This window comes from Astatotilapia calliptera, chromosome 18 (assembly GCF_900246225.1).
Source record: "Astatotilapia calliptera chromosome 18, fAstCal1.2, whole genome shotgun sequence".
NCBI lineage: Eukaryota > Metazoa > Chordata > Actinopteri > Cichliformes > Cichlidae > Astatotilapia > Astatotilapia calliptera.
This window is the reverse complement of record NC_039319.1, coordinates 19,827,757-19,855,452: the sequence shown is the minus strand read 5'-3', so window position 1 is coordinate 19,855,452 and position 27,696 is coordinate 19,827,757. Positions and strand designations below refer to the sequence as shown.

At 43.6% G+C, this 27,696-nt stretch overlaps 1 protein-coding gene across 2 annotated transcripts in view; it reads right to left on the bottom strand.

Moving 5' to 3' along the window:
• ephb1 (EPH receptor B1) overlaps window positions 1-27,696 on the bottom strand; it is a 171,248-nt gene that overhangs the window by 13,373 nt on the left and 130,179 nt on the right. The window contains exons 8-12 of one of the 2 annotated variants that reach the window (XM_026150315.1): window positions 24,235-24,343; window positions 23,189-23,253; window positions 17,975-18,163; window positions 16,670-16,917; window positions 15,218-15,433 (exon numbers count right to left, since the gene is read on the bottom strand). In XM_026150315.1, the coding sequence (XP_026006100.1) occupies window positions 15,218-15,433; window positions 16,670-16,917; window positions 17,975-18,163; window positions 23,189-23,253; window positions 24,235-24,343 (827 nt within the window). The remainder of the gene's footprint in view (window positions 1-15,217; window positions 15,434-16,669; window positions 16,918-17,974; window positions 18,164-23,188; window positions 23,254-24,234; window positions 24,344-27,696) is intronic. The other variant, XM_026150316.1, reaches the window with a different exon arrangement.

Sequence of the window (27,696 nt, the reverse complement as noted above, 5' to 3'; positions counted from 1 at the left end):
CTCAGGAGGGATTTTGGCCCACTCCCCTTTACAGACACTCACTAAATTATTTGGCAACTCAAAGCTTAACCTCCCTCCATAGGTTTTCTATAGGACTGAGGTCTGCAAGCTGGCTATACTAGTTTATGACCTCAACGTACTTCTTCTGTGCCACTCCTTTGTTGTCTTGGCGGTATGTTGTGAGTCACTGTCATGTGGGAATACCTATTCATGACCCTATTCAATGTTCTGGCTCAGGGATCGACGTTCTGGGATTCTGGGTGGGTTATGGGGGACAGAATTCCACTTCACTGCTTGTCATTTCATTCAATGACATGCAAGTCAATTTATCACTTCAACACAACACTTTTTTTGTGGGGTTTTTTTTTTGAGCATTCTGGCTCATTTCATTAAAATTAAACTACCATAAAAATGAGAAACTGTTCATTTCTTTATAAATGAGCAAGCTCAAAAATTCAGAAAGGGATCAACTCAAACCACTGTAATAGAATATAGAGGAAATCATTTCATTTCAGAGAAAAAAAAATTAATAACTGTACTTTCTGTAGTTTTATTTTCTACTGTATGTCCTTTTGACTTTTTACTCCTTTAATTGGTAATGTTCACCCTGCATCAGTAGCATTTTGCATTACGCTTAACTTACAGGCCTCGGCATATCTAGCATCTACTGACACGATCAAATTAACCCAAGCAAGTATCTCATTTTGCCTGTACTACTCTATGCTCATATTAGAAATTAACCTTTGTCCCAGAAATCTTTTTGCAGGATGCAAAAAATAGACAATTATACCCTCAGATGCACTTGCAGTTTTATCAAATTGTACCAAATCCTGAGCATGACAGCATATTTTAATGTTACTGGTATTTTGGAAAATAAAGTGCATTTAATGAGACAATATCAAATAATTATAGTCAACATCACTACTTTTATAGCACACCAGCAGAGATGGCGTTGCTTTCACTGATTTGAAAGGATTCAAAATAGAAATTTTTACTCAGATGCAAACACAGTCAAACAGCCACAGATGGCGAATGTCAGATGGTGTCCATCTTTTACTAACTCTGGAAAACATGACAGAAGATCTAAATCACAGCAGAGTGTTTTGTATGCACACTCACTCTTTGATGTGGAGACCTGGTATGGATCATGTTTCTAATTACAAAAAAAAAGGGTCTGTTCAACATTAACATACTTTTGCTGCTAAATTAGTCCCAAGACTGAGCGAATGCAGCTCTATCATCTAAATAAAAGTAGCCATGAAATAGCTTAATTAATGAAATACAAAAAAAGACATGAACAAACCAGCAGAATTAAGTGGGATGTTTAGGATTCTGTGACACATCATTGGCTCAGTTCCTGTTAGCAGTGTCTCCAGCTTGATAGGTGACTTAAATGGGAAGTGAGTCAGGGATCTGCTTGGTCACTGCACTGGTAATGTAGAGGTAGGGAATCAATGAGTGAAACCGGCGTCTCAAAGTACAGGACTGTGCAAAAGTCTTGAGTCACGTCTCATTTGTTGATTTTTTTTTCCAAGGAGCCAGACTTCATTCAAGTCAGTCAAGCATTAAAAAAGTCACTTGAGGAATAAACCAGTGTTGCGTCTACACATAACAGACAACTTACTAACTTTAAATTGTATCTTTAGACACTTTTTTAAAGCAGCAGCCTGCCACTAAACCACAATTTCTCCCCATCTCTTTTGATGGATCCATGAAAAATGTTAAAATAATAATAGTAGCAAACTCAAACTGACACAGGACCTGAGAGATGTACCTGGACCTTCAAGTGATCCATCTACTGTTTGATGCAGCCCCATCAGAAATGGTCTCAGTGGAAGGGTGGCTGTTAAAAAGCTATTTTTAAGGAAGAAAAGGCTCGGGTATGCCAATTACGTATTATTGTATTTCCATGTATATTTGCACGTTTCAATAAATTGCTGCATCTACTTCCCAATTTCCTAACAAAATACACAAAAATGAGGGAATAATCAAAACTTTTTCACAGACCTGTACAGTATGTGCTTAAAGGATAGAAATGAACTTGACAAAGTACAAAAAATAAACCAGAAAGAAAGGTGGAAAATGGTGCTTAGCATTTGATGCATGACACAAAAATCTAAACGAAAGAGCATTTGTTTACTTTTGGCCTGGCCAATATGGATATGTTCCCATTTTACTGTTTGTTTACCCTGTCCCCTCACTCCTAGCACATAAATATTTCACTAGAAGTGGAATAGACAAGCCAAAAGAAAAAAAAAAGAGTGCATGGGCCCGAGGCCAGCAAGAGTGGTAAAGGATGCAAATAGAATACAGACAAATGACAGAAACAACAGCGCTGTCCACATAGTGTGAGCGCTCGAGTGGAGCTGAGAGAATGTCACTCAGGTCACAGGGATTTGACGGATGAGCTTTGTTACTGGCTCTGTGTGACCTCGCCTTTCAACCTCTCTCAGCTTCAATGACACAAGAAAACGCACCCATGTGCACACACATGCACAGAGAGAGAGAGAGAGAGAGAGAGAGAGAGAGAGAGAGAGAGAGAGAGAGAGAGAGAGAGAGAGAGAGAGAGAGACCCTTATGAACACATGTATATCTAAGAACATGGCACAAACACACACCTCTAAACACACACTTGCCAGCTTAGGCACAACATACAGTGTGCATCGTGTGACATGCAAGCCAATGACAGTCTTCCCACATTGTCAGCTGAGGCACAAGCAAAAGAATTCCTGACCCATACCTACCCCCACTGCTACCCTACGGGCATGAACTTTAAATAGAAAGGGTAACTTAAGGTTATGTATATAACCCCGGTTCTCTGAGTAGCATGAGTGAGTGTCTCACTATGGGAACGCCTCCTGCGTGACCTCATCAGAAGCTCAAATGCCATTACGCCAGCCCTTACAGGCTGGCTAGGTGACGCCCATGTCAGGAGGGGCCAGTGCCTCCCTATATAATAGGCTGACATAGCGTCAGATGTCATTCAAAACAAGCCCACCTCTTCCTCGCTTCCATAGCAAGGAGGGCGGTCTGGTGAGACACTCACTCGTGCTACTCAGAGAACCGGGGTTATATACATAACCTTAAGTTCTCTTTCATAGCATTCTTTTCTTGTCTCACTATGGGAGAAATACTGACTTCCGGATTGCCAGACATGCCTGTTAAGAAGACAACTGTCCCCAACAGCACTTGACAGGGGAGAAGCCCCCACCTGGGAAGAACCTGCACTGAGGACTGAATGTGCTAGGTTAGGTGCTGTCACATCTAACCTGTAAAACCTAGCAAATGTATGAGGTGAGGTCCAGCATGCAGCTGCACACACCTCCTGAATAGAAACTCCCCTAAAGAGAGACTTTGAGGTTGCCAGACCTCTAGTGGAATGCGCACGCAAGCCAGCAGGGGGCTGAAGGCCCCTGCTAGTATAGGCCAGGGCAATTGCTCCTACTATCCAATGGGAGAGGCGCTGTTTAGACACAGGCTTTCCCATATGTGATTTAGCCCAGGACACGAACAGCTGGTCACTTTGTCTGACACTCTGGGTTCGGTCCATGTAAATGCGCAGAGCACGGACTGGACACAAGGTATGCAGCCGCTGTTGCTCCTCTGAGGAGAAAGACGGTGGGCAAGAGGCCGGCAGTTCTATAGGGGAACATGTGCCGACAACCTTCGGGACAAAGGCAGGGTTGAGCCGCATACTGACCCTCGTATTATCCGAGGAGAACTGAATGCATGACTGATGCACTGAGAGAGCGTGGATCTCTCCTACACGTTTAGCAGAAGCTAAAGCAATTAATAGAGCCGTCTTCAAGGACAAAATTTTAACTCAACCTGTTCCAGGGGTTCAAATGGGCAACAGGAGAGCGCAGCCAATACTATGGGAAGGTCCCACGATGGAGCCAACGGCCTAGATGTAGGCAATTTACGCCGTGCACCCTTCATGAAACGGCATATTAAGGGATGCTGGCCAACAGTCTTCTCCTCAAAACCAATATGGCAGGCCGAAATTGCTGCCAAATACACCTTGATGGTGGAGAAGGCTTTACCCTTATCAATCAGGGCCTGAAGAAATGACAGAATCACAGCCACAGGGATGGCCTGTGATTCTATGCACCAACTTTCAAACACACACACCACTTGTGCTCATATAGCGTCATAGTAGATGATGCTCTAGAACAGCGGTCCCCAACCTTTTTTGCGCCACAGACCGGTTTATGCACGACAATATTTTCAAGGACCGGCCTTTAATGTGTCGCGGATAAATACAACAAAATAAAACTAGCACACGTGAAAAGACCCAGGAAAACCGAGTTAACGATCAAAACGATAACAAAATAACGCTGAAAACCGATAAATACCCTGAAAACCATACATTTCACACCTGAGCCTCAACTCGCGCGGCCCGGTACCAGACGACTCACAGACCGAGGCCCGGGGGTTGGGGACCGCTGCTCTAGAACACTGAATAGGGTCGATAACACTATGAGGGAGCCCCACTGTGTTCAGGTTAAACCACTCACGGGCGAAGCCCATAGAGCTAGCCTCTCTGGGTGGGGGTGGAATATTTCCCCCCGTGCCTGACACAGTGACAGCAGGTGGACACTGCTCCAGACTATCAGTCTGTGTGCCAGTGTGTGTAACTTGGGGGACCCCAGACCGACCTGTCTGTTGATGTAGGCCACAACGGTGGAATTGTCCGGACTCACTAAAACATGATGACCTCTCAACCAAGGGAGAAAGTGTTTTAGCGACAGGTGAACCACCAACAGTTCCAGACAGTTTATGTGGGTGGAGTGCATGTGAGGGCCCCATTCCCCATTCACTGTTCTGCCCTCGTGGGTGACCCCCCAGCCTGAAAGAGAGACATCTGTGGAAATCACCTTCCTGGCTGAAACTGCCCCCATGGCAATGCCCTGAGACAAGAAACCTGGCCTCTTCCACTCGCGGAGAGCGAGTGAACAGTCTGCAGAGGTTCTCACGTGACGGTGGCCGTCTCGGTGAGGGTCCAGTCCCCGCGAGCCCACCCATCGCTAAAAGCCTCTCATGTGCAGGCGTCCCAGTGTTATCGCCACTAGAGAAGAGGCCATCAGACCGAGCAACCTCTGGCACTGTTTGAGGGTCACTGTGTTGCCTCTGTGAACCAGTGCTAGGGATGACCGTATGGCCGCTGTTCTCTCCGGGGACAGAAAAGCCCTCACCCGGAGGGAGTCTAGGCTGAGCTCTATGAAAGTAATGCATTGAGTTGGTGTCAATGTGCTCTTTTCCACGTTTATCTGGAAACCCAAACTCTCCAGATGGTGTATGAGAGCATTTGTATGACAAGTCGCTCCCTGGCGGGTTGGGGCTGCCACCAGCCAGTCGCCGATATATGTGGCCATCCGAATGCCCTTTTTCCTGCTGCCTCGGTGCATTTCACAAACACCCTTGGGCTCAGTGAGAGACCAAAAGGCAGGACTACAAACTCGTATGCTATCCCCTGGAAAGCAAATCTCAGATACTTTTGGTGTGGGGGATATATGGGGATGTGGAAATAAGCATCCCTCAGGTTGATTAATGTGAACCAGTCGCCCGCTTGTACAAACCGTAGCAGCGAGGCGTGCGTCAAGATCCTGAACTTGTATGTCCTTAAATGCTGGTTCAGGGCACGGAGATCCAGAATGGCTCTCATCCCCCTCCCCCCTTTCTTTGGCACAAGGAAATACCTTGAATAAAATCCGCTGTGCATTTCCTCGGGAGGGACAACTCTTATAGCTCCTTTGTCTCTCAAGATGGAAATTTCCTCCAGGAGAAAACTGGCACACTCGCCCAGAGCACGAGAGTAAACGATTTCTGTGAAATGTGGTGGAGCGCCATTGAATTGCAGCCTGTAGCCCTTTTCCAATGTCCTCAGCACCCATGCTGACAGAGTGCAGGTGGCCCAGCTCTTCATGTGGAGAAGACAGGCTTTTTGGCGCCCCCTTGTGGTCGCAGCGCAAAACATACGCCATTTCGGTGTCCCGTCACCTCTGTCACAGGCGAGTTAGGTGACGGGCTCATCTGCATCATCACAGCCGTGGAAACGCGAGTCTCCACGGGCTGCGTTATGGCAGACGTTGCTCTGTTTTTCAGCATGTTTGATTTTTTCATGTGTTTTGCAACACTCAACAGCGCCCTCGGCAAACTGCCTGGATGCGCGTGTCGGGGCTTTTTTAATACAGAATGCACTAAAGAAGTGCTTGTAAAACAACACTGCGAACTTTGGCTCTCTTTCCCTCTGGCGGGTGCGGTGACAAGAACGCCGGCCCGAGTTAAGCACTCTGTGTGGAACATGTCCCGTTGAACTTGCTCTGGAACAGAGCTGGGAGGCGGCAGGGCGGCCCATGAAGGGGGGAAACTGGGTTCGCTCCTGCCTAGAGGAGAGGCTGTCAGGCCGGCCGCTTCTTCCTCCTCACGATCGCGGCAGCGGGGGGCTTGAGGTCTGGCCTGGGGAGACTGTTTCCGAGTCCATGGATTCTTAGGGGCCCCTGCAGCCTGGGGGGCTACCTACGTCTTAGGCACTTTGGGAATCCTGAAAGCGGGGACCGGGCGAGACGCTGCCTGCGCGAATGACTGGCGCGGTGCTGCTGGGGTGGCGTGCTGGGCCCTCCTTGGCAGGCAGACTTTAAGAGTCTCATCATCTCTCTTTTCTCCTCACATCTCTTCCTGCATGGATGTAACAGCCGCACCGAAGAGACCTTGAGGGATGACAGGGGTGTCGAGGCGTTCCTCTTTCTCTTTGGTCGTCAGGTTGGTGAGCCCGAGCCTGCGTGCTCGCTCCTGAAGAACCATGAGGCCCATGGCTCTCCCAGTAGCCTGTATGGCTACCTTGTGGAGGCGGAGGACGTGGTCAGTTATAACGCAGATTTCCTCCCACACTGTGGTATCTGGTTTAGTTGTCATTTCCTCTTCTAGCTCAGCTTGGTAAGCCATTAGCATAGAGGAGGCGTTGTGGGCTCTTACTGACAGAGCCGCTGCCTTGTAGCACTTATCTGTAAGGCTAGACTGGAAGCGGTCTACTTTGGAGGGGAGAGATGGGGTCGATGAGGACAGAGACGTCTTCGGGTGAAGATGGCTCGCTACCAACGGCTCCACTTGTGGCATCTGGCGGAGGCCGATAGACTCCACCCCCTCACAATCCAGCAGGGAGCTCCCCACGATGGGGTGTTTCTCGCTGTAAGGTTTTGCTTTCCACGTCACCGCTATCTCATCGAGTAGCTCCGGGAAAACAGGCAACACATGCTTTCACCGTCTTTTCCGCCTTCTGCAATTTCTTTCCGTCAAAACGAGATTTTACAACCTCTGTTTGTATGGCGGGCCACGGGATGTTGAGTCTAGCTACTGCGCGCTTTCACATGTCCTGCATGTCGCGATCCAGGGGAGACGGCGGTGTCGGTTTTTCAGCCTCGCCGGTAGCCGAGGGCTTTGCAGCCCAGCTGATGCTAGCCAAGGAGGTGGAATCTTCCTCCTTGCTGTCGTCAGAGAGCAGGAGCTCCGAGTCAGCCAAATCATCTCTGTCCTCGTTGGCATCTCCTCCCCAGGTGACTCCAGCATTGGGGAAAAACTCACGATCTCCGTGTGCCTCCAGCGACGGGAAAGCGGTCGCGTGGCGACAGCTTGGCCGTGGCGTTGCAGCCAAATCATCGGGCACCTCAGTTTCTCCTTGCCCCGCAGCAGCCTCACACAGCAAAGGGTCACCACCCGACAAGTTAGCCTGGCGATCTAGCCTGCGGCGGAGTAGTTTGCGTGGGAAAGCACTAGCTACGGAACAGTATTGCTACTGCTTGTATGCTAGTGGACAACTGAAAAGCTGGGAACAAAGCGCCCGTGACCGAGTTGTTCACTCGAATCTGTGGACAGTTTAGCTTTAGCACCCAATAGCACAGTTGTCTACAAGCTTCTGTGAGAAGCGAGAAGAGGTTTTTGAATGACATCTGACGCTATGTCAGCCTATTATATAGGGAGGCACCTAGCCAGCCTGTAAGGGCTGGAGTAATGGTATTTGAGCTAATGATGAGGTCACGCAGGAGGCGTTCCCGTTGTGAGACACAAAACGAATGCTATGAAAGAGAACACCACTTGCCTAAGCTGTTAGGCGTCACATGCTGCACTTGCAGACCCAATTAAGAAAATATATCCTTGTGCACAAGCTGCACACAGATGAAAAATTGTAAATACACAAGTGATGCATGGAATGATAAACTTTTTTTTATGGATTGGAATAGTGACTAAATGCCTTGCTTGTTTGCTAGGTTAGCAGGGTTACTCATATTGCATCACGACTTGAGATGAGCCAGTTGGTTATTTTTTTTAAACTCGTGCAGTCGAGTATATAAAATCTGCACTGAAACAAACACAGTAAAGTCATAGCTGCAATGAAGCACACAATCTTTTAGAGTCCTTAAATCAGTTAGCCTGCATCACCTTAGTAAGACCAGAGTGGCTCAGGTATTGTCCTGTGAGCCTAATTAATTATGACTTTGGTGAGCAGCCAACAGAGAGGAAGGACAGCCTCCTTCTGTCTGAAACTCCACAACACTGCTCCAGACTGAACCCACGTCCAGGGTTAACACAATTACCAGCATGTCCTCCCAACCATACATCCAACATCACACCACAGGCACTGTAATTGGTGTGCTTAGAATTGCAGGCAAAAATTAGAAAAGCAGCAGAGGGAAAGAGGTGATTAATTTGCTAGAGGAGGAGGTTGGTGCCGATGTAAATCACTGCCTGTCAGTGCAATTTAATTTACGAATTTCCTTCAGCCTTGTCTGCGATGCCAGCCTTGCTCGCTGATTGTTTAGCATCAGGTCATAACTAAAGAGGTCATGGAGTGAAGGGCATGAGCCATGCTTTCCTTAATTACAACATAGAACACCCCCCTTTTTGTAGCATGTATGCATAGATGCCCCCTAAATCACAGGTTAAACTGAACCAGGAGGACATGAAAGTGTGGCAACATCAGCTAGGCTTATGAAGTGCCTGCAATCTGATGGGAAAGCACTTTCGCTTTTATTTAATCGTTTAACTGGCACATTAACAGAATACGCCTCCCAGACATGTGGATAAAACTGCTCTCTTGACTCTTGATTTAAAAACAAAAATCAGCTAAAACCCAAGATTTCATCTGAATCCCTATGATAATAAATGAGGACTCAGTATAAAAGTGAAGCACAGCCAAAGCTTCGATATGCTTGTTTCAAACTCTCTATCAGTTAAAAACACACCATCAAAAAAACCAGAGTGTGTTAACATCACAACATCTCCCCAGGTTCAGACTTCAAAACTCACCTTGCTCTATGTACTTTCCAGATAATGCCCTCAAGGAGAGTTTGCAATAAACAACTTCAAAATACGGACCGCAATCTATAATCCATTCCCTATCTTTTACACACTGGTTTATTAGTAAAGCTCAGCAGTGCAGACAACAGAAGTGCTGCTCCTCTTTGTTGCTAAATAATACCCATTCAGCAAGGTTTAGCTATAGGGTCAAGCATACAAAGCAGGTTACTCCTGGGGAGCAATTAGCTCTCAGTCACACCAATGTGTGGTCATATCTCCTCTGACTTATATCTGCCACATCACTCTTATTGCCACTCTCACAAATCAGCAACCATGCTCCAACCAATCAATGGCTTACCTTGGGCTTGCTTTTTATGCTTTTCCTGTTTATAAATAATAATTCAGGAGAAAAGCAGCTTCGGCATAATGCAGGCACTAAGGAAGACAGGAAAATGAACAGGGGACTGTGTGTTGTCTAGTACTGTTTTGTTTCTTCACCTATATTTAGATGAATGCAGATTATTTTGAGAACTCTCCTTTTCATACCTACACCGACTCACAGGCTATTTGACTGGTTGCTTTAGATCTCAAGTTCTGCATGTGTTGAAATACCTATGAACCTGAACCTAAAAATATGCCCCTTTTGATAGTGTAATATATTCAGATTGCATTCATATTTATTCATAATATATACCCCCCACAGTATCACAAAGCTCTATATTCAAATTGTATACAATGAATCACTTTCAGCAAGAAACCCCAAGGCGGTGTTATGAAGCAAGTTAAAATCCCTGTTCACAGGTAACGCAGTTAAAATGGGCTGTGCAGAGCCACTTGAGGCCGTCAACTCAAAATAAGAAGCAGACAGGTAAAACACAGGACACGGCTCACTGAAATCCAAAGTAAAATAAAAAGTACAGCAAAAAAAGGTATGGATAGTGCAGATACACACATCTCTCTCTCTCTCTCTCTCTCTCTCTATATATATATATATATATATATATATATATCTATATATATCTATATATATATATATATATATATATATTAGGGGTGCAACGATATTCGTATCGATATTGAACCGTTCGATACAGTGCTTTCGGTTCGGTACGCATATGTATCGAACAATACAAAATTTGTAATTTATTTTATCAACTTTCCTTCTGACGATGCTGTCTGTGTTGAGCGCTCAGTGAATCTGTGTTCGACTACTCCGCCTAGGCTGCACTGTCCAGCGCAGATCCACTGAGCGCTCAACACAGACAGCATAGTCAGAAGGAAGAGCGCAGGGCAAGCTAGCGAGACAGAAGTTAAGCTCTCCTTGCAACAGGCAAATTGAACCTCATTCAGATCTGGCGTTTGGAATTATTTTGGTTTTCATGTGACGTATGACCCTGAAGGTAAGCGAGTCATGGACTAAAGTAAAACAGTATGTTGGATGTGCCATGCAATGCTCAATTACATTGATGTGAACTAGTGTGTTAGCGCAGTTAGCTCGTTAACGTGTTGGCCGTCTAGCCCCATGCACGGAGCGATCGGCGGTAGCTCGTTAACGGAGATTTGCCGTGTTGTGGCGTTAAGGTCATTTCAACGAGATTAACCTGAAAGCACTAGTGGGAACACAACGAATATGACTGCACATTTACGCCGACATCATCCTAGTGCAAAGACAAGTGGAAGCAGACAAAAAAAAGCAAGCATGCTACTAACTTTAGCCGAGTCATTTAGACAGCTGTTAGCACATGATTCTCCTTATGCTGCTGAGAATATAGCCCAGAAGAAGCGGATAGTATAGCTTTTATTTTGGAAAGAGCCATTTCTCTGTAATAAACTCTCTTTTCCAAAGATGAGTGATTCCTCAATCAGATACAGGGCTTGCAATATCGCTAGCCCGACGTCCCGGAGCTAGCGATTTTTTCAGTCGGGCTACCAAAATCTATCTCTTCCCTGCCCGTCGGGCTATTGTAGGAAAAATATATGTCAATGCTTTTGCATTCTTTCAGAAATGTAGCTGGGTAATTATGTCATTGGCATCGGTGAGCCACTGTCAATATGTGACATATTGAAGTCGCGTTTGAATTTGCGCTTGTTTTTTTGCTTTCACTTTGCAATCGTGCGAACTGTGTATAGAGAGCGACAGCACTGATCTGTGAGTGATGATAATTTGTGCACCAATTCCTCTGACATCGTCTTATTAATCGTTAGCTTACTATGCAAACATGACAAGTGAAATCTCCTGCAGCTTAAACATGTGAGAGGTTGATCGCGCAGAGAATCGCTGAGCTTATGTGAGTGCGTGTGTAAAAGCAAAATAAGACAGGTCAGGGTGAAGAAGTGACAGCCAAAGAAAAGCTTACCACAAAACGGAGAAGTTATGACAAATCAGACTATAAGGCAAAAAGAAAGTGCAGCTTTATGGTTTCATGGACAAAAGAATTTCTGTGGCTGCAATATGACGAGCTAAATAACCAGGGCTGCACATATGTGGTCCGCAGGTGCGCATTCGCTGTCAAAATAAAAAACACGCACAAGGGTTAGGGTTAAATTTAAAAACTGTACTTTTGAGTTAAAATATATATTTATAATTTTAATAAATGACAAATTAAAAAGGCATGAACATTTTTTTTGTATCGAAAAAATATCGAACCGTGACACCAAAGTATCGAACCGAACCGAACCGTGAATTTTGTGTATCGTTGCACCCCTAATATATATATATATATATATATATATATATATATATATATATATATATATATATATATATATATATATATATATATATGTGTGTGTGTGTACTGTATAGATTACGTGAAGTACCCTCAGAAGGTCTGCTAGATGATGTTAATGCAGCACTACGGGCAATACCTACAACCACAATTACCGACACGTCTGGCAGCACAAATGAACCAGCTGCTAGTTAATGAGAGACACCCGGAATGGCTAACCGAAGGTCGGACGGTCCTGATCCCCAAGGACCCCAAGAAGGGACCGGTCCCCTCCAACTACCGACCAATAACCTGCCTCAGTACTACATGGAAGCTCCTGTCAGGCATCATATCGGCTAAGACGAACAGGCACATGGGTCAATACATGAGCGGGACACAGAAAGGAATTGGCAAGAATACCAGAGGCACAAAACACCAGCTACTGGTAGACAGAACAGTCAGCCGAGACTGCAAGACCAGACTGACCAACCTGTGCACTGCCTGGATTGATTACAAGAAGGCCTATGACTCAATGCCCCACAGCTGGATACTGGAATGCCTAGAATTGTACAAGATCAATGGGACCCTAAGAGCCTTCATCAGGAACTCAATGGGGATGTGGCGTACAACACTAGAGGCCAACTCCAAGCCCATAGCACAAGTCACCATCAAGTGCGGGATCTACCAAGGAGATGCTCTGTCCCCACTGCTGTTCTGCATAGGCCTGAACCCCCTCAGTGAGATCATTAACAAGACTGGCTACGGATACCGACTACGGAACGGAGCAGTTGTCAGCCACCTCCTGTACATGGATGACATCAAGCTGTATGCCAAGAGTGAACGAGACATCGATTCACTGATCCACACTACCAGGCTATACAGCAATGACATTGGAATGTCGTTCGGACTGGAGAAGTGTAGTCGGATGGTAACAAAGAGAGGGAAGGTAGTCAGAACTGAGGGGATTGAACTACCAGAAGGCAACATTGCAGACATAGAGGACAGTTACAAGTACCTGGGGATCCCGCAGGCGAATGGGAACCATGAAGAGGCCGCTAGAAAAGCTGCAACCACCAAGTACCTGCAGAGGGTCAGGCAAGTCCTGAGGAGTCAGCTGAATGGTAAGAACAAGATTCGGGCCATCAACACCTACGCCCTGCCCGTGATCAGGTACCCTGCTGGGGTAATAGGCTGGCCAAAGGAGGAGATAGAAGCCACTGACATAAAGACAAGAAAGCTCCTTACCATGCATGGAGGGTTTCACCCCAAGTCCAGCACCCTGAGGCTGTACGCTAAGCGGAAGGAAGGGGGCCGGGGACTGGTGAGTGTCAGCACCACAGTCCAGGATGAGACAACGAACATCCAAGAATACATTGGGAAGATGGCCCCAACTGACCGAGTGCTCAGTGAATACCTCAGGCAGCAGAAACCCAAGAAAGAGGAGGGAAACGAGGAACCATCATGGAAGGACAGGCCCCTGCACGGTATGTACCACCGGCAGATAGAGGAGGTGGCTGATATCCAGAAATCCTACCAGTGGCTGGACAAAGCTGGACTGAAAGACAGCACAGAGGCACTAATCATGGCAGCACAAGAACAAGCTCTGAGTACAAGATCCATAGAGGCTGGGGTCTATCACACCAGGCAAGACCCCAGGTGCAGGCTGTGTAAAGATGCCCCAGAGACAATCCAGCACATAACAGCAGGGTGCAAGATGCTAGCAGGCAAGGCATACATGGAACGCCATAACCAAGTGGCCGGCATAGTGTACAGGAACATCTGTGCTGAGTATAACCTGGAAGTCCCGAGGTCAAAATGGGAGATGCCCCCAAGGGTGGTGGAGAATGACCGAGCTAAGATCCTGTGGGACTTCCAGATACAGACGGACAAAATGGTGGTGGCTAACCAACCGGACATAGTGGTGGTAGACAAACAGAAGAAGACGGCCGTAGTGATCGATGTAGCGGTTCCGAATGACAGCAATATCAGGAAGAAGGAACACGAGAAGCTGGAGAAATACCAAGGGCTCAGAGAAGAGCTCGAGAGGATGTGGAGGGTGAAGGTAATGGTGGTCCCCGTGGTAATCGGAGCACTAGGTGCGGTGACTCCCAAGCTAGGCGAGTGGCTCCAGCAGATCCCGGGAATAACATCGGAGATCTCTGTCCAGAAGAGCGCAGTCCTGGGAACAGCTAAGATACTGCGCAGGACCCTCAAGCTCCCAGGCCTCTGGTAGAGGACCCGAGCTTGAAGGATAAACCGCCCGCAGGGGCGTGCTGGGTGTTTTATATATATATATATATATATATATATATATATATACATATATATATATATACACATATATATATATACACATATATATATATATATATATATATATATATATATATATATATATATATATATATATATATATATATATATATGTGTGTGTGAGTGTTAATAACTGATTGATCCTTGAAACACGCACATCAGCTGTAGCAAACAGAGATACACACGTGCATGCTTGTGGATGTCCACACGGTGCCTTATATGCTCCTACACACACACACACTCAACTAAATCCCAGCACACAACCTAAGGCATGTCAGGAGTCCTAATGACCTACGCCGTGTGTTTGCAAGGGTGTAAAAGTGTGTTATGAATTAGAAAGAGGAGAGGCAGAAGATGAACTAACGATGGCTGCTAATAATTACAGATCTGTAGCGTGGAGGAGTTAATGAGGAGCCAAAGCCTCCCATGATGCTCCAGTAATAATGAATGAGGAGTGAGAGAGTGGAAAGAGGGAGAGAGAGAGAGAAGGGTGGGAGATGTCAGTTTGAGAGGCTGCAATGCCCTTTGGTTTCTCTGCACTCTGGGCATGCCAACGAGAGAGACTTCCCAGAGGAGACTTGTCTCCACACTAATGAAGATGTGACAGACCTCCGGTCCGTGACTTGCAGGGTATAGGGAAGAGTGGAAGGAGGATGAGGAAGCAAAGAGTGACAGCTCATATAAAATGAAAGGCGCTGAAAAGGTGAAAGGTTTGCAAGACCTTCAAAAAGAGTGAGACATTGTCAGTAGCAAAACTTATTAGACTGATAGGTGGTGTTTTTCAATTGGTTTATATGTCAGCAAAAGACATTGGGAAACTTGAAATTATATTTAGATAAGCGCTACGCGAATAACAGTTTCCCCATGACACTCAGACAAAGTAAAACACAATTATTACCCACCAGAGAGCTGGTGTAGCTGGGATCAGACGTGTCATCCTGCAGGTAGCGTGACAGACCAAAGTCGGACACTTTACACACCAAGTTGCTGTTGACGAGAATGTTCCGTGCGGCCAGGTCACGATGGACGTAGTTCATTTCTGAGAGATATTTCATTCCTGCAGAAATCCCACGCATCATTCCCACCAACTGGATCACTGTGAACTGACCATCATTTTGCTAAAAGGACAGAGAGCAAAACAAATGAAAATGCAGAGCTTATGTCATGCCGTTGCCATGCTGTAAATGAGCAAAGCTGGAGGTCGCAGATTGCAGCAAAGGCTAATATAACCATTTTTAATAGGCAAAAAAATAATTACGCTGTTTCTTCTTACTGAATCATTAACACATGTTGACTTAAATTCATCACTCCACTTCCTCATTCAACGTGTACCGTAATCAAATTCGGTTTGAGTCAAGGCTGCTCAGTTGGATTCTCATCTTCTTCTGTAGCATGAGGTAAGCCTTGCAGCAGATCATTATTATCACAGCCATGGGGTACATGCTCATGGCAGATAACAAGAGGAGTCATGTTGTTATAGCTACATACAAGACCCTTATTTTGAGTTATCTTTGATTTTAGTTTTTCTTGTGCGTCCTTTTTTTTCTTGTTTGTTGGTTACACTTTGCAATTACAAAATCAACACACTGAGTCCCTGTCTTGCCTTTCAAATCCTTTTAATGTCCAGAGGAAGAGTATATTTGTATTAAATAAGCAAATCAGATTCCTGCAGCCAATCTTACTCAGTGTAGGTGTTAGAGCATTGTTCCATTCAAGCATACAGGCATCCATCTCTTTAAACTCCAAGAATGGTGCCCCTACCCCTGTGTGAATGCTCTGAAGAGCAAGCTTTGAACCCCAGAAACCCAGTAACAAATAAGAGGGTAAGAGAGATCGATGGAAACACAAGTCGGATGTGGCGGTTAGCAAAGCCAACTTCAAAGAACCCATTTAAACCCACCCTAGATCAAAGTGGAATAGAACACCAATCCATGAGACTGAAGCAGGAAAAAAGAGAGCTGAATATTGATTAAGCTGTATGTCCGCTCAATCCTGACTATAAAAGAAAGAGTGAAGAGTCCATTAATAGCTCCAGGCATTAAATTAAAGGCTGATAAAGCTAGCCAGTGTGGAAATTTTCAAATTAAGAATGACTGAAATCAAGTTCATTGTCATGAAACATATTCTCCGTTGGCACTGGACAGATTAAGAAGGCTCATTCCAATTTGTATTAGGAGGGATTCTTAGCATGAACTCCTTTAGTGGGATTGCTTTACAATTTACTTCCAATTAGCTTCTCAGTCTCAGATTTTCAAGCTTCCATTTAACTCACACATGGCTTCAGATCTCGTCATATAGCTGTTTGCAACTTTGTGTGACACAGTACAAGCATTAAAAAAAGAAAAATCACTCACCCTGAGGAATGAGTCAAGGGCGCCATTCTCCATAAACTCAGTAACAATCATAACTGGACGGCTCTTTGTGACTACACCCTCAAGACGGATAATGTTCGGGTGGTCAAACTGGCCCATGATTGATGCTTCAGACAGGAAGTCCCGCCTCTGCTTCTCCACATAGCCCGCCTTCAAGGTCTTAATGGCTACATAGATTTCCCTCTTGCCAGGTAGCTTCAAACGGCCCTTGTAGACTTCCCCAAATTCCCCTAGTTTGAAAGAGAAAGAAGAGTTTCCTCATTTCCTTCTGTTAGCAGAAAAAGCCTTTACACAAAAGCAGAGTTAATCAGATCATAAATTTCACGTCTGTTTTTAAAGTTACCTAAAGTGCTTTTATAGAGCCTGTTATGTCTTGCTATCATATAATACAGTATGGCTCTTCTGACACACAGCATAGGCTGGCAAGTGCCTTTATATTCCCCCTATCAAACAATACCAGGCAAGCACTGTCTGGCAAATTTCTGGAACCCATGTGATTAATTATCACCACCTTTGTGTCCTGGAGAGACAACACATAGTGAAATCAACAAAAACAAAAACCTTTAATTAGCTGATCCCACTGCATCCTTATCCCTATTGTATCTCTGTCACTTCCTCACACCTAGCTTGCTGAGGCCGCCTGTGCTCCAAAGCTACTCCAGGCCCAGCAACATTACCAGGGGTATTTTAGCCTCCATATGAACCAGCATGTATGATGTCAGTGTCCTCTCGGCTGTAGAAAAGATGTGTTCGATCCCAAAGAAAGGGACATGTACCAAAAACACATGCACATACTGAACTTAAGTTTAATCAGAATTCACTTGAAAGCAATCAGGAACTAATTATGTAGTTGTAATTTTAATATACAGTTTAATAATACATAAGAGGTCATTCTCAAGTTAAGAAAAACAAAACAAAACAAGGACAGGAAACAAAATGTCTGCACTTTTACATGTAAAGTAAATGGGGAAGAAATGATGCAAGGGCTGAACATCATCAACGCCAAAATCAACAAGATCCAAAAACACAGAAGCACAAAGAAAAGGCAGAGAGGGTTGAGTTATTTCTAATGACATTATGTCCCTGGGTAGGTGGCCTATATACTGCTAGTACACTTGACATAGGCCCTTGACATGTTCCCATCTGAAGTAGCTGCCAGAAAGGTTGTTCTTCATGACCTTGAACAGATTCAGGTTTTTATATGACATACAACAACTCAACAATCCACATTTATCTGACACACAGACACAGAATACAAAAGCATGCATGCACGAAGATTTGCCATACCTGCACCAATGACCTCCTCTATTTTGACAGTAGAAACATCTATCTCCTTGGCAAATTCTCGTACAGCTTCGTTTGGGTCCTCGTAGGTGAAGGGGTCAATGTAGATCTTCATCCCCGGAGAGCCTGAGAAGTGGGTCGGGCAGCCCAGTGGGGAGGGGCAGTTAGACATGTCGGCTCGCAATGAGAGTTCTAGAACAACCAAAGTGCTCAGTGAGCTTTCCAGAAGATGAAACTAGTCTTTTGGGGTCTTGAGCTAAAGGTTGGTGAATTCAAATAACCCCCAAGTGTTAGCTTAAATCACAGAGTCACAGCATTACTTATAATCACTATAAACTTTTGATCGCTGCAAATGATGATACCTTCATTTGCTCTATTATCCATGCTTAGAGACGGGCCAAAGCACGGCAATGTGTAAATTAAAATGAACATGTACTGAACACATCAAAGAGTGTAGGTGGAGAATTAAAGGAACTGGCTCCAAAACATGTAGAGGCAGACAACAAAATGGTGGTGATTCAGTGCTTACGAGAGGAAAAGAGTTAGAGAGAGAGAGAACGAGACAGAGAGACAAAGAGAGGGAGGGAGATTAAGGGATAAAGGAACAGATGAGGGAATATAGAAAGAGTAAATGTAGACTTTTTTTTCACCCCTTTATCCCTTACCCTAGCAGTATCTGCTCTTTGATAGTGGTAGAACCAATTTTCCTGCAATCTTTCCCTATAGGAGCTCATAAAGAGATAAAGCCGCTACGCTATCAACTAGCTTTTTATGCCACTCTACAGTAGGTGAGACCAGTTCACAGACTGGCGATGTTTGCAAAAAAAGAAGTACAGCTTTTCTGTGCCGACAGGCTAAGTAAAACACTTGTAAACAAATTCAATATGCTGCCACAAGATGGACAGCGAGCAAGTAGACTTCAAATCATCATTTTTGCAGCTACACCCAAGGGCAGCCTTCTTTCTCAGAGCTGTTTAGGCAAAATCTTTGCAGCCATGATTGGAATAAACCCATCTCCATCAAGTCAATTTGTGCCTAGCCCTTTGCATAAGCCACAGAGAAGGAGGGAGGAGTCTCAGGAGACAAAAAGAGAATAGGGTCTAGTCCTGGGATCAAGGTGCCTCACCTTGCTCTTGACTAGAAGCTGATTCTAGTTACCACACTAATTGCTTTGAACCCTGTCTGTGTGAGTGTAATTGCTCATTAGAGATTCCATACAGACTGGATTCAAGTTAATCCATCAGAGGGTTTACAGCTTTGCATTCCATAAAGTCATTCGATTTACAAATGTCGCCAAGCTGCTCACTTAGCGGCACCACTGGGTAGGACTCAAAATCTCAGTGGGGAGCACGCAACAGCAAGCTTATGGCAGCACGCTCACACTCAAAATCTCAAGCTCTTGTGTGCACATACCTCCAAAATAAATGTACAGCCATTACTTTCTAATTCACAGTCCATAGCCCATTTTTATGTATAATTTAAAATGCAAACAGTTTATCGTCCTCCCTGTGGCACAGCCCTGGTTAACTGGACTCGTCTTTTTATGGCCACTGGATAAAAAATAGATTCCTACTTTAATATTTCATAGGCTCTCCATCTGAGAGTACGAAGCAAATGTATCCAGAAGTCATTTCTATTTTGGACCAACATATAAAACAACAACTCTGTCAGGAAAGAATCCAAGGCTGCCACAGTGGCTCACGGACACGTGCGTACCACAACAGATATAAAGCTTAGATTAATATAATAAATTAGAACAAAGTTTATGACATAATTGTCCAAACGGTTAAGTGTACTCAGACAAATTTCCACTCTGGTGGACAATAAAGTTGATTCTATTCATTTCTATTAGCTGGCAGGCGTAATAAGTTACAGTGTACTGCAATGCACTTAACCATGTTATTTTCACCAATGTCCAAAATTTAGCCTGCTATTAGTCTGTCCCGGTCGTTTACGTAATGGTCCTAATGTATCCACAAATCAACTGCAGAGCCGTAATGCTTACATTAATCTATTACTGGCAATGGCTACAATCAGATTACTGGTTTTACTACAAACACTTTATATATTGCCCAAAGACAAACAAAAATGTCTGCGAATGAAATAGTAGCTCCATAAATGCTCATCTTTTTAAGTTAAAAGGGAATGTTTCATACATTAGCCTGTCACCAAGGAAACATAATTTCTTCTAATTCCCTTTGCCTGACAATATTTGTGATTTCACTATATAGCATTTAAATACTTTATGTGATTTATGTGCAGAGCAATATATCCCTAGAGTGTTTTATGTAGGTCTAAGATGCACACTAATCTACTCCGTGGCTCTAAATATAATGAGCTGCATTTCCGTCCTGAATATTAACTAATTATCCATTGTTTGATGTCAGAAACGTATTTGTCAAACACACACTTATTATTTATTGGGGCTTATTAGTATGCACATAAGAGATCTACATTTTGTATGGAGTCACTAAAAAAAGAAAGTGAAATGTTTGTGGGGATTTTTTTCAGGCCTTTTGCAACTCTTTTGGTTTTCCTTGAAAAGTTTGAAAAGTGATGAAAGGTTCACCCTGTTAATTATAATATTTTAACATATTTAGGATGAAGAGTGAACTTGCACATATAAAGGAAATATGCAAGAAAAAAAAGGAGTATAAGCATATTTTATATCCACCCATAATTAACTAGTTCTTTTCAGTGAGTTTCCATTGTCATCGGGTGTGAGCACCAGATGTTGAAGCGCAAATAACATCTGCAGCTACGGGGCAACAAGTGCGGTCTGAACATTTGTAATTTAAAATTTGTTGGTAGTCATGTGGAAACATGAGGGCACAACACAGACATTTAGTACTTAGAAATGTCTGTTAATTTGTTTAGATGGGTTGTCGGTGTGAGTTAAAGGCTAAAAGGAAATGTTTCCCTGAGAGAATCTGCAAATACTTAGTGCATGGACCTGAGTGCATGGCAGTGCAGTAATGAACTTCTATGATTCCTTCACTTTTTATATACTGTTATAGATTTAATTAGGAGATAAAAGTATAGAATTCTAATGTTTATTCTATGCTTGGTAACTCCCAATAATGCTGTGAAGACATGTTTTTAGGAATATGTGCAAAAGGAGTACATGAAGTCCTAGTAGCACACTTAATGTCAGGACAGAAGCTGAACCATGGAGTCACAGGAACACAGCAGGCCCCTGTGACAAAACTGTGGCTAGACATATGTGGAGGCAAATATCAACCCATTTTTAAATCTGAGTGCTCCAAGGAACACAGTGGCCTTAATAATCATGAAATTGAATAATTTTGGAACCAGCAAGATTATTCTTAGAAATGTCTGACCAAACTGAGACAGAGGGAGAAGGGCCTTATTCAGAAAGAACCCACTGATCAATCAAGCAGAGGCTTGGAGGTCTGCTGCAGATAAGAAACCTGGGAAACCTGCTGTAGGATCATCATCTCAGTAGAAGCACTGAGATCATGTCTTTAGGTCTTGGGGGCTGAAAAGAAGCCAGTCTGAGTCTAAGCCATATGACAGCTGCTTTGAGATTATTGAACATCAGTTAAATGCATCCAGCAGCATCAGGAATAAGTTTATCTCATCTGATGAGACAGAAATTGAACTCAGTGGGTAGAACTCCAAGCACTATGGCATGATTTCCTGTCTAATAACATGTCTATGGCTATGGAGATAACAACACAGTGCTGTGTGGTGGCTTCTTGGGAACTGTTATAGGAACGCTGGTCTGAATGGAAGAAAGGAAGAATAAGTATGAGTCAAATTAGAATAAAAAATGCAAACCATGAGTAGCCCAGCCAAAGGTCATACTTAGACAAAATAGAACTTTGTGGAGAGGCCTGATGATGGCAGTTCACAGATGCAATCCAACCTTTCAAACTGCCCAAAAACACAGGTTAATAAATATTTTAGCAACTTAATCAGGAATGATCTTTTGATTGTTTTGAAAGAGAAAACTGCAAAATAGTTTTAACCATTGAATAAATCCACTTAATTAACTTAAACAGTGTACACAGTGATGATACTGTACATGACAACAACCACTGAATCTGATGGGGTGATCGCTTTAAGCCACAGCAGCAGCATTTGACTTGTGTTCACATGAACATCACAAGCAGGAGTTGGTGTAATGTTAAAGGTCTGATTTCTTGCATAAGCATGACCATCAGGCTGCACCACTGAATTTACAGTATTAGCAACGTCTGTCTTGAGGTGGGCTGCAAATGAGGCGATATTATGAGGCAACATCTGGAGGAGCTGACAGCTGGGTGAAAGCTGGCAGGCACATTTTTTTGGAGGATCACCCAAAGCAATTGTTTGAGTTGGTCTATTTTATTGCTGCACTGAATACTGCAATTACAAAACTGCCAGTCAAACCTTGACAGAAAAGCAAAAAACAACAATGCATCACAGGGTGGGGAAAAACCTCGTGTGCGTTGGCATTGTGAAGGTTTCCTTATTAGCATTTGATTTTGTATCCACCTTAGATCCTTCATTTGATAATTAAGGCCGCAAACAACTGTTATCTTTTATTTTCATGACTTATGTTAATTACAGTGCATCCCTGACTGTGGCAAAACTGACTCCTCTGTCCAGAGCAGTTTTAATAAGCCCCAAGCTACCATTCTCGTAGCTTTGACACAAAGTAACTGTGTTGAAGCCATTTGCTGTGTCAGGCTCAACAAAATTCAATCCCCTTGAGTAAACCCTTTCTCAGACTGCTAGGTTGGCAGTACATAAGGCTTTCTTTGACGCACCAATTTACACACATTTCTTTTGTGCATGTGTGACTGAGTGTTTGTCAGAGGTTATATGTGTGTCCCTGCAGGCTACTTCCCCTGATCAGTCAATGCCCAGGGAGTGCTTAAAACACAACTCAGTCATGGCTATCGTGCAGCCCTAAGAGATGTCAGTCAATGTCACGGTGAAAAGTAGAACCACAGACACTTGCTACATAAATTTTCCATATCTTTAATGCATTATTATTCATTTTAAATGCCTTACATTATTAATTATAGTCCAACAGTAGAGGAAAAGGAAATGATAGATAGATAGATAGATAGATAGATAGATAGATAGATAGATAGATAGATAGATAGATAGATAGATAGATAGATAGATAGATAGATAGATAGATAGATAGATAGATAGTAACTAACCAGTAACTTAGAGCAGCTGTAAGTAATAGAGCAGACTCACCTCTTCCTGTTGTGTAATGTTGCAGCTTGTCACTGTACACCGCCTCCTTGGAATATGCTCTTTTCCTATAACGATGCAATGAGTGTTGGGAAAGGAAAGACAGAGAGCGAGGGGGAGGGGTGCCAAGATGAAAGAGGTAAACATGATCTTATTACTTTTGGTGTTTTTGTGTACCGGCTGAAAATGACGTGGCTGAAATTGAATCAGCTGCAAAGGGTTAGAAATGGCAAATGAAGTTTATGAAAATGAGCTGATTTTTAATTAGACCTTGATAGGATCTCACTCCTTTTCATCTGTCTCCTCTGCCTCAGCATCAAAAGAGCCTGGCCCATTTGATGAACACTTTACTTGCTCAAACTTGCACACAGCCCTGCAGAAAATTTGACTTTCATATATCTAAAGTGGAGCAAGATGTGAATGTGACAATGTGACAAACCGCTGCAAAATGAAATTGGCTTAACGGGGCAAAGTAGGAGATGTTAAGTTCTCTAAGGAATTGAGTATTCCATTTCAAATGACAATTTTGCTTTCCCGTTCCATCAAATTCGTGCGTGCCTTTACTATTCAGTATGCCTGTCATTGAATCAAGTGATAGTCTTGCTGCACTAATAAATGATATGTGACTACATGTAGGGCACGTTACACGATAAGTTCCAAAGCATAATCAGCACCAGTTATGTTTCATAAATGTTTTTACAGAAGATTACAATAAATGTCAGGAATTTTAGGAATCTTACGCACCACTGAATTTTATTTTTACATAATTAATACAGCAAATGACACAAACCGTATATGCTGAGAGTCTGGTGGAATTTTACCTGCAATGTTGCCACCTATTGGATTTTTTAGTACGTATTATTAGCGACAATGAGAACCAACGTGGCATACCGAATGGTTTATGCCCTATGTGTATATTTTTTGCAGTTCCAACTTCCTTCAAAACAAACTGGGAGCTTGAAAAGAATCTACAGTTTGAACGATGTGACACATTTTTCAACATCTTCTTAGTGTATTACAAAAGACAAGATAAAGGAAAATCTGGTTACCTGCTGCAAACAATGGAGATAGCAATAAGGGAAACAATGAAGACCACTCCTGCTGCTGCTGACCCCGCAATCAGAGGAAGCTGTTCCCTCAGCTCAGACTTGAAGTCATCTGGGTTGCACAAAGACACGACAGACAAGCAGTGAGAAAGGCTTAGGTAAGGCATGAGAAGCATGTCTGTGTTTATGTGGTGCTGTGTACTTATGCATGTGTTTTGGCAGGAGAAGAAAAGGCAGAGCAGAATGGTTAGACTGAGTTTACTGGTGGATAAAGGAAACACAGAGATCTCTCTGCTGAGATGTGCTGACTGGAATCCTGTGAGCATTTGAAAGACTGACAGACAGGTGGTGTTTGATAAATCAGAAGAGAGACAGAGAGTGAGAGAAAAATCATAAAGCTGGTTGTGAGAAAGAGCGAGGAGGGCAGCTCGCCTTCTCTGTTGCTATAGCTGTCTGAAAGGCGCGGACAAGAAAATGCACCTAGGAATGTTGTTTCTATGGTGTTGAAAGGAAGTCATCCACTGCCAATCACGCACATATAGCCCAAACATGTTTTTGACTGTGGTAGTTCAGGGGACAGAATAAATGCCTGCTTAAAAATACCACACAGCAGAATCTTTTGGTTATCTATTTGCGAGCATGTCTTTCTGTGACTTTGGCATCAGCAGACACTGTAGTTAAAGCAATGCACGATTTAGCATGCTGCAGGCAAATCAGCAGCTTCTAAATCCAATCCCCCGTGTAGAATGGGCCCATTGGATTAAAGTGATAAAGTGAGAACTAATGCATCTTCGAAGCAGTGTGAAAGCTGCAGTATATGTGGAAACTGGATGTGACAGGAATTGCTCACTCTTTCAACTCACACATTTATCAAAGGAAGGAATCAAGGAAAGAGTAAGAATGCTGTTCCAGCTACTCAAACTTTTAGGGTAGTCTTCTTGTTCTCTTTCAGTGTATATTAGATGTGCGAGGTCCCCCCACCTGCCCACCACGCGCCCATACGAGAATGTTGACTTTTCTTGACAGCCAAAAATCACAGAGACACCTCTTCTAACAGCAAATACGCTCCCATTACAATCAGTTAACTCTCGAGGCCTCAGCCAATTAGAGAATTGTGGCATCAATCACATAACCAATACTCCAATCACTTGTTTTCCGTCACACCTTACTTTGCGCCGTCGCTTTTGATTTGTTTGATTGTGTGTTTGCGCATCCACTGGTGGCAAAATGACACCTCGTGGAGGTGAATGAAAACGTGCTGACGGGAAGAGACAGGAGATTATATGTTTTGCGAAAAATGACGTGGAGTGCCTCTATTGTCTTCATGGGGCAATGAAGCAGGTTTGATGGGGGGGGGGGGCTGGTAGAGGCGGAGGCGGTAGAGATGTGGGTGTTGTTGCCGGCAGTCCTCTGGCGTGTTGCTGCTTGCTTCGACGAATGCCGTGCTGTGGCAGCCAGCCAGCAGATGAACCCTAAGCTGTGCTGGTGTGGGCGAGCATCAAGTATGCGCATGTATGTGCTCACTAGAGCTGGGCGATAGAACGATAACGATATGTATCGCGATATAACTTTTACTCGATAGAGAAATTAAGCTATCGCGATAGACCTCGCCGCTCTTGTCCTCAAAAAAAAAAAAAAAAAAAAAAAAGGTCAGCCAATCCAAATTAAGTAGCGCAGAGCCGAACCAATCACAGCCGCAGCGTCACGTCGCGTGACTTGTTATGTACAGCACAAGTGCCAAGCCGCACGTGTGTTTGTTTGGGAAGCAGCCAGCGGGTAATGGAGGAAATGAGTGTGCCGACTAGAAAAATCAACCGAGCGTGACCGAAGAGAAAACTGATGATGGTTCCAATGCCGGAGAGATTGTCGAACGGAAGAGCCATAGAAGCTCCGTAGTGTGAAGGTATTTCGGCTATTTCAAGTCTGACAAAAAACAGAGTAGCGTGCACTGTAAATTGTGCCGAAAGCAAGTCTGGAAATACAATAAACTGGTGCATGCGTCACACTGTGCACCACGTTATTGTTTCAGTGAAATGAATTTCTACAATACTGTTACTGTTAATTCTACTCTCTGCAGTGTTTAAATGCTTACATATACACACAGTTACTGTCCGTCCACACATACGACTCGGTTCTGCTTCTATGCCCCAGCTTTGTTTACTTTTTCCCACCGAGGCTTCTAGACTTCTGATTGGCCAACATTTCTGCACGGTTAGGAATCTAGTGCCACCTGCTGCTTTGGCATGTTCATAGCAGCGTTTTCCTTCATTTCTGCCTTTATGTGTGGACGGGATTATTTTTTAAAACGGAAACGGAAAATCTCCGTTTTCAAAAATACCCGTGTACGTGTGGACGTAGCCTCAGTCTCTGACTGGAAGCGCTAATTCATCATTCGGCTTTTGTCAGACTAAAGTAACTGTTAAAACTGTTTGAAAAGCTCAGCTATACAACAAGGAGAGATTGAGAATTTCCTTTTAGTTCTCAGTTTATTTGATATTGACAAAAGTTAGTCAGTTTTGTCTGTTCTTCTGTAACACAAGATAAGATTTATTTTTAGAATTAATATTTTGTTTCTAAGTGGAATTGACAATTTAGTCTGTTTCATTTGTTCTATTTTGAAACTTAAACGCTTTAGCGGCTGCCTTTTGTGTAGTTTGCAATATTTGCCTTTATTTATCTGAAAAAGTCTCATGTTCCTTAAGTACATCTACCCTGTTGAACTTATTATGGGAAATAAATATTTAAATAAAAACAAGCTGCTGATTATTTCACATTTTACTTGTGAGCAACGGCACATTTAAATCTTACAAATATAGTTATTTGGCTTATATCGTGATAGATATCGTTATCGCCTGAAATGAAAAAAACATATCGTGATATGAAAAAATCTCATATCGCCCAGCTCTAGTGCTCACATTCACTAGTATGGTTTCATACGCAAGGAAAGCTGATGCGGAACTATTGGGGAGAGTAAATGGGGCAGTGACTGTGCCACATCTGCTCTGCACACAGGTAAATAGCCACAATGATTGGCTTAATTACCATCATCATGCTTCCCATCTTCCCCTCCCTCAAGATCATCACCATCTCATTCATTGTAATCTTTGCTGTTTAACAGCGAGTCTGGAAATGTCACTCCTGTCTTTAATGTATTTTGAATTATGGCCAAATAAGCATTGTAGGCTAGCCATCAAGTACGGTACAAAGAGTGGAAATCGTATGCAGAACATAAAAACGTAGGAAAGGCAATTATAAGTTCATATCTTTCTTTTTGTTGCTATTTTTGTTGCCTTGCGCTTATGAAAACCCAGCAGAATACATCTTGACTGAGCCATGTGATTTTCCAACAATTTAACTGCCTGGCAGAGCTATCAACTCTTTGCAAGCACGCCTTCCTGCACATACACAAATGAACCCCAGCCTTGCCAGTTCACCAGGTGTTACCGCCCATCTTCAGCCCTTTCT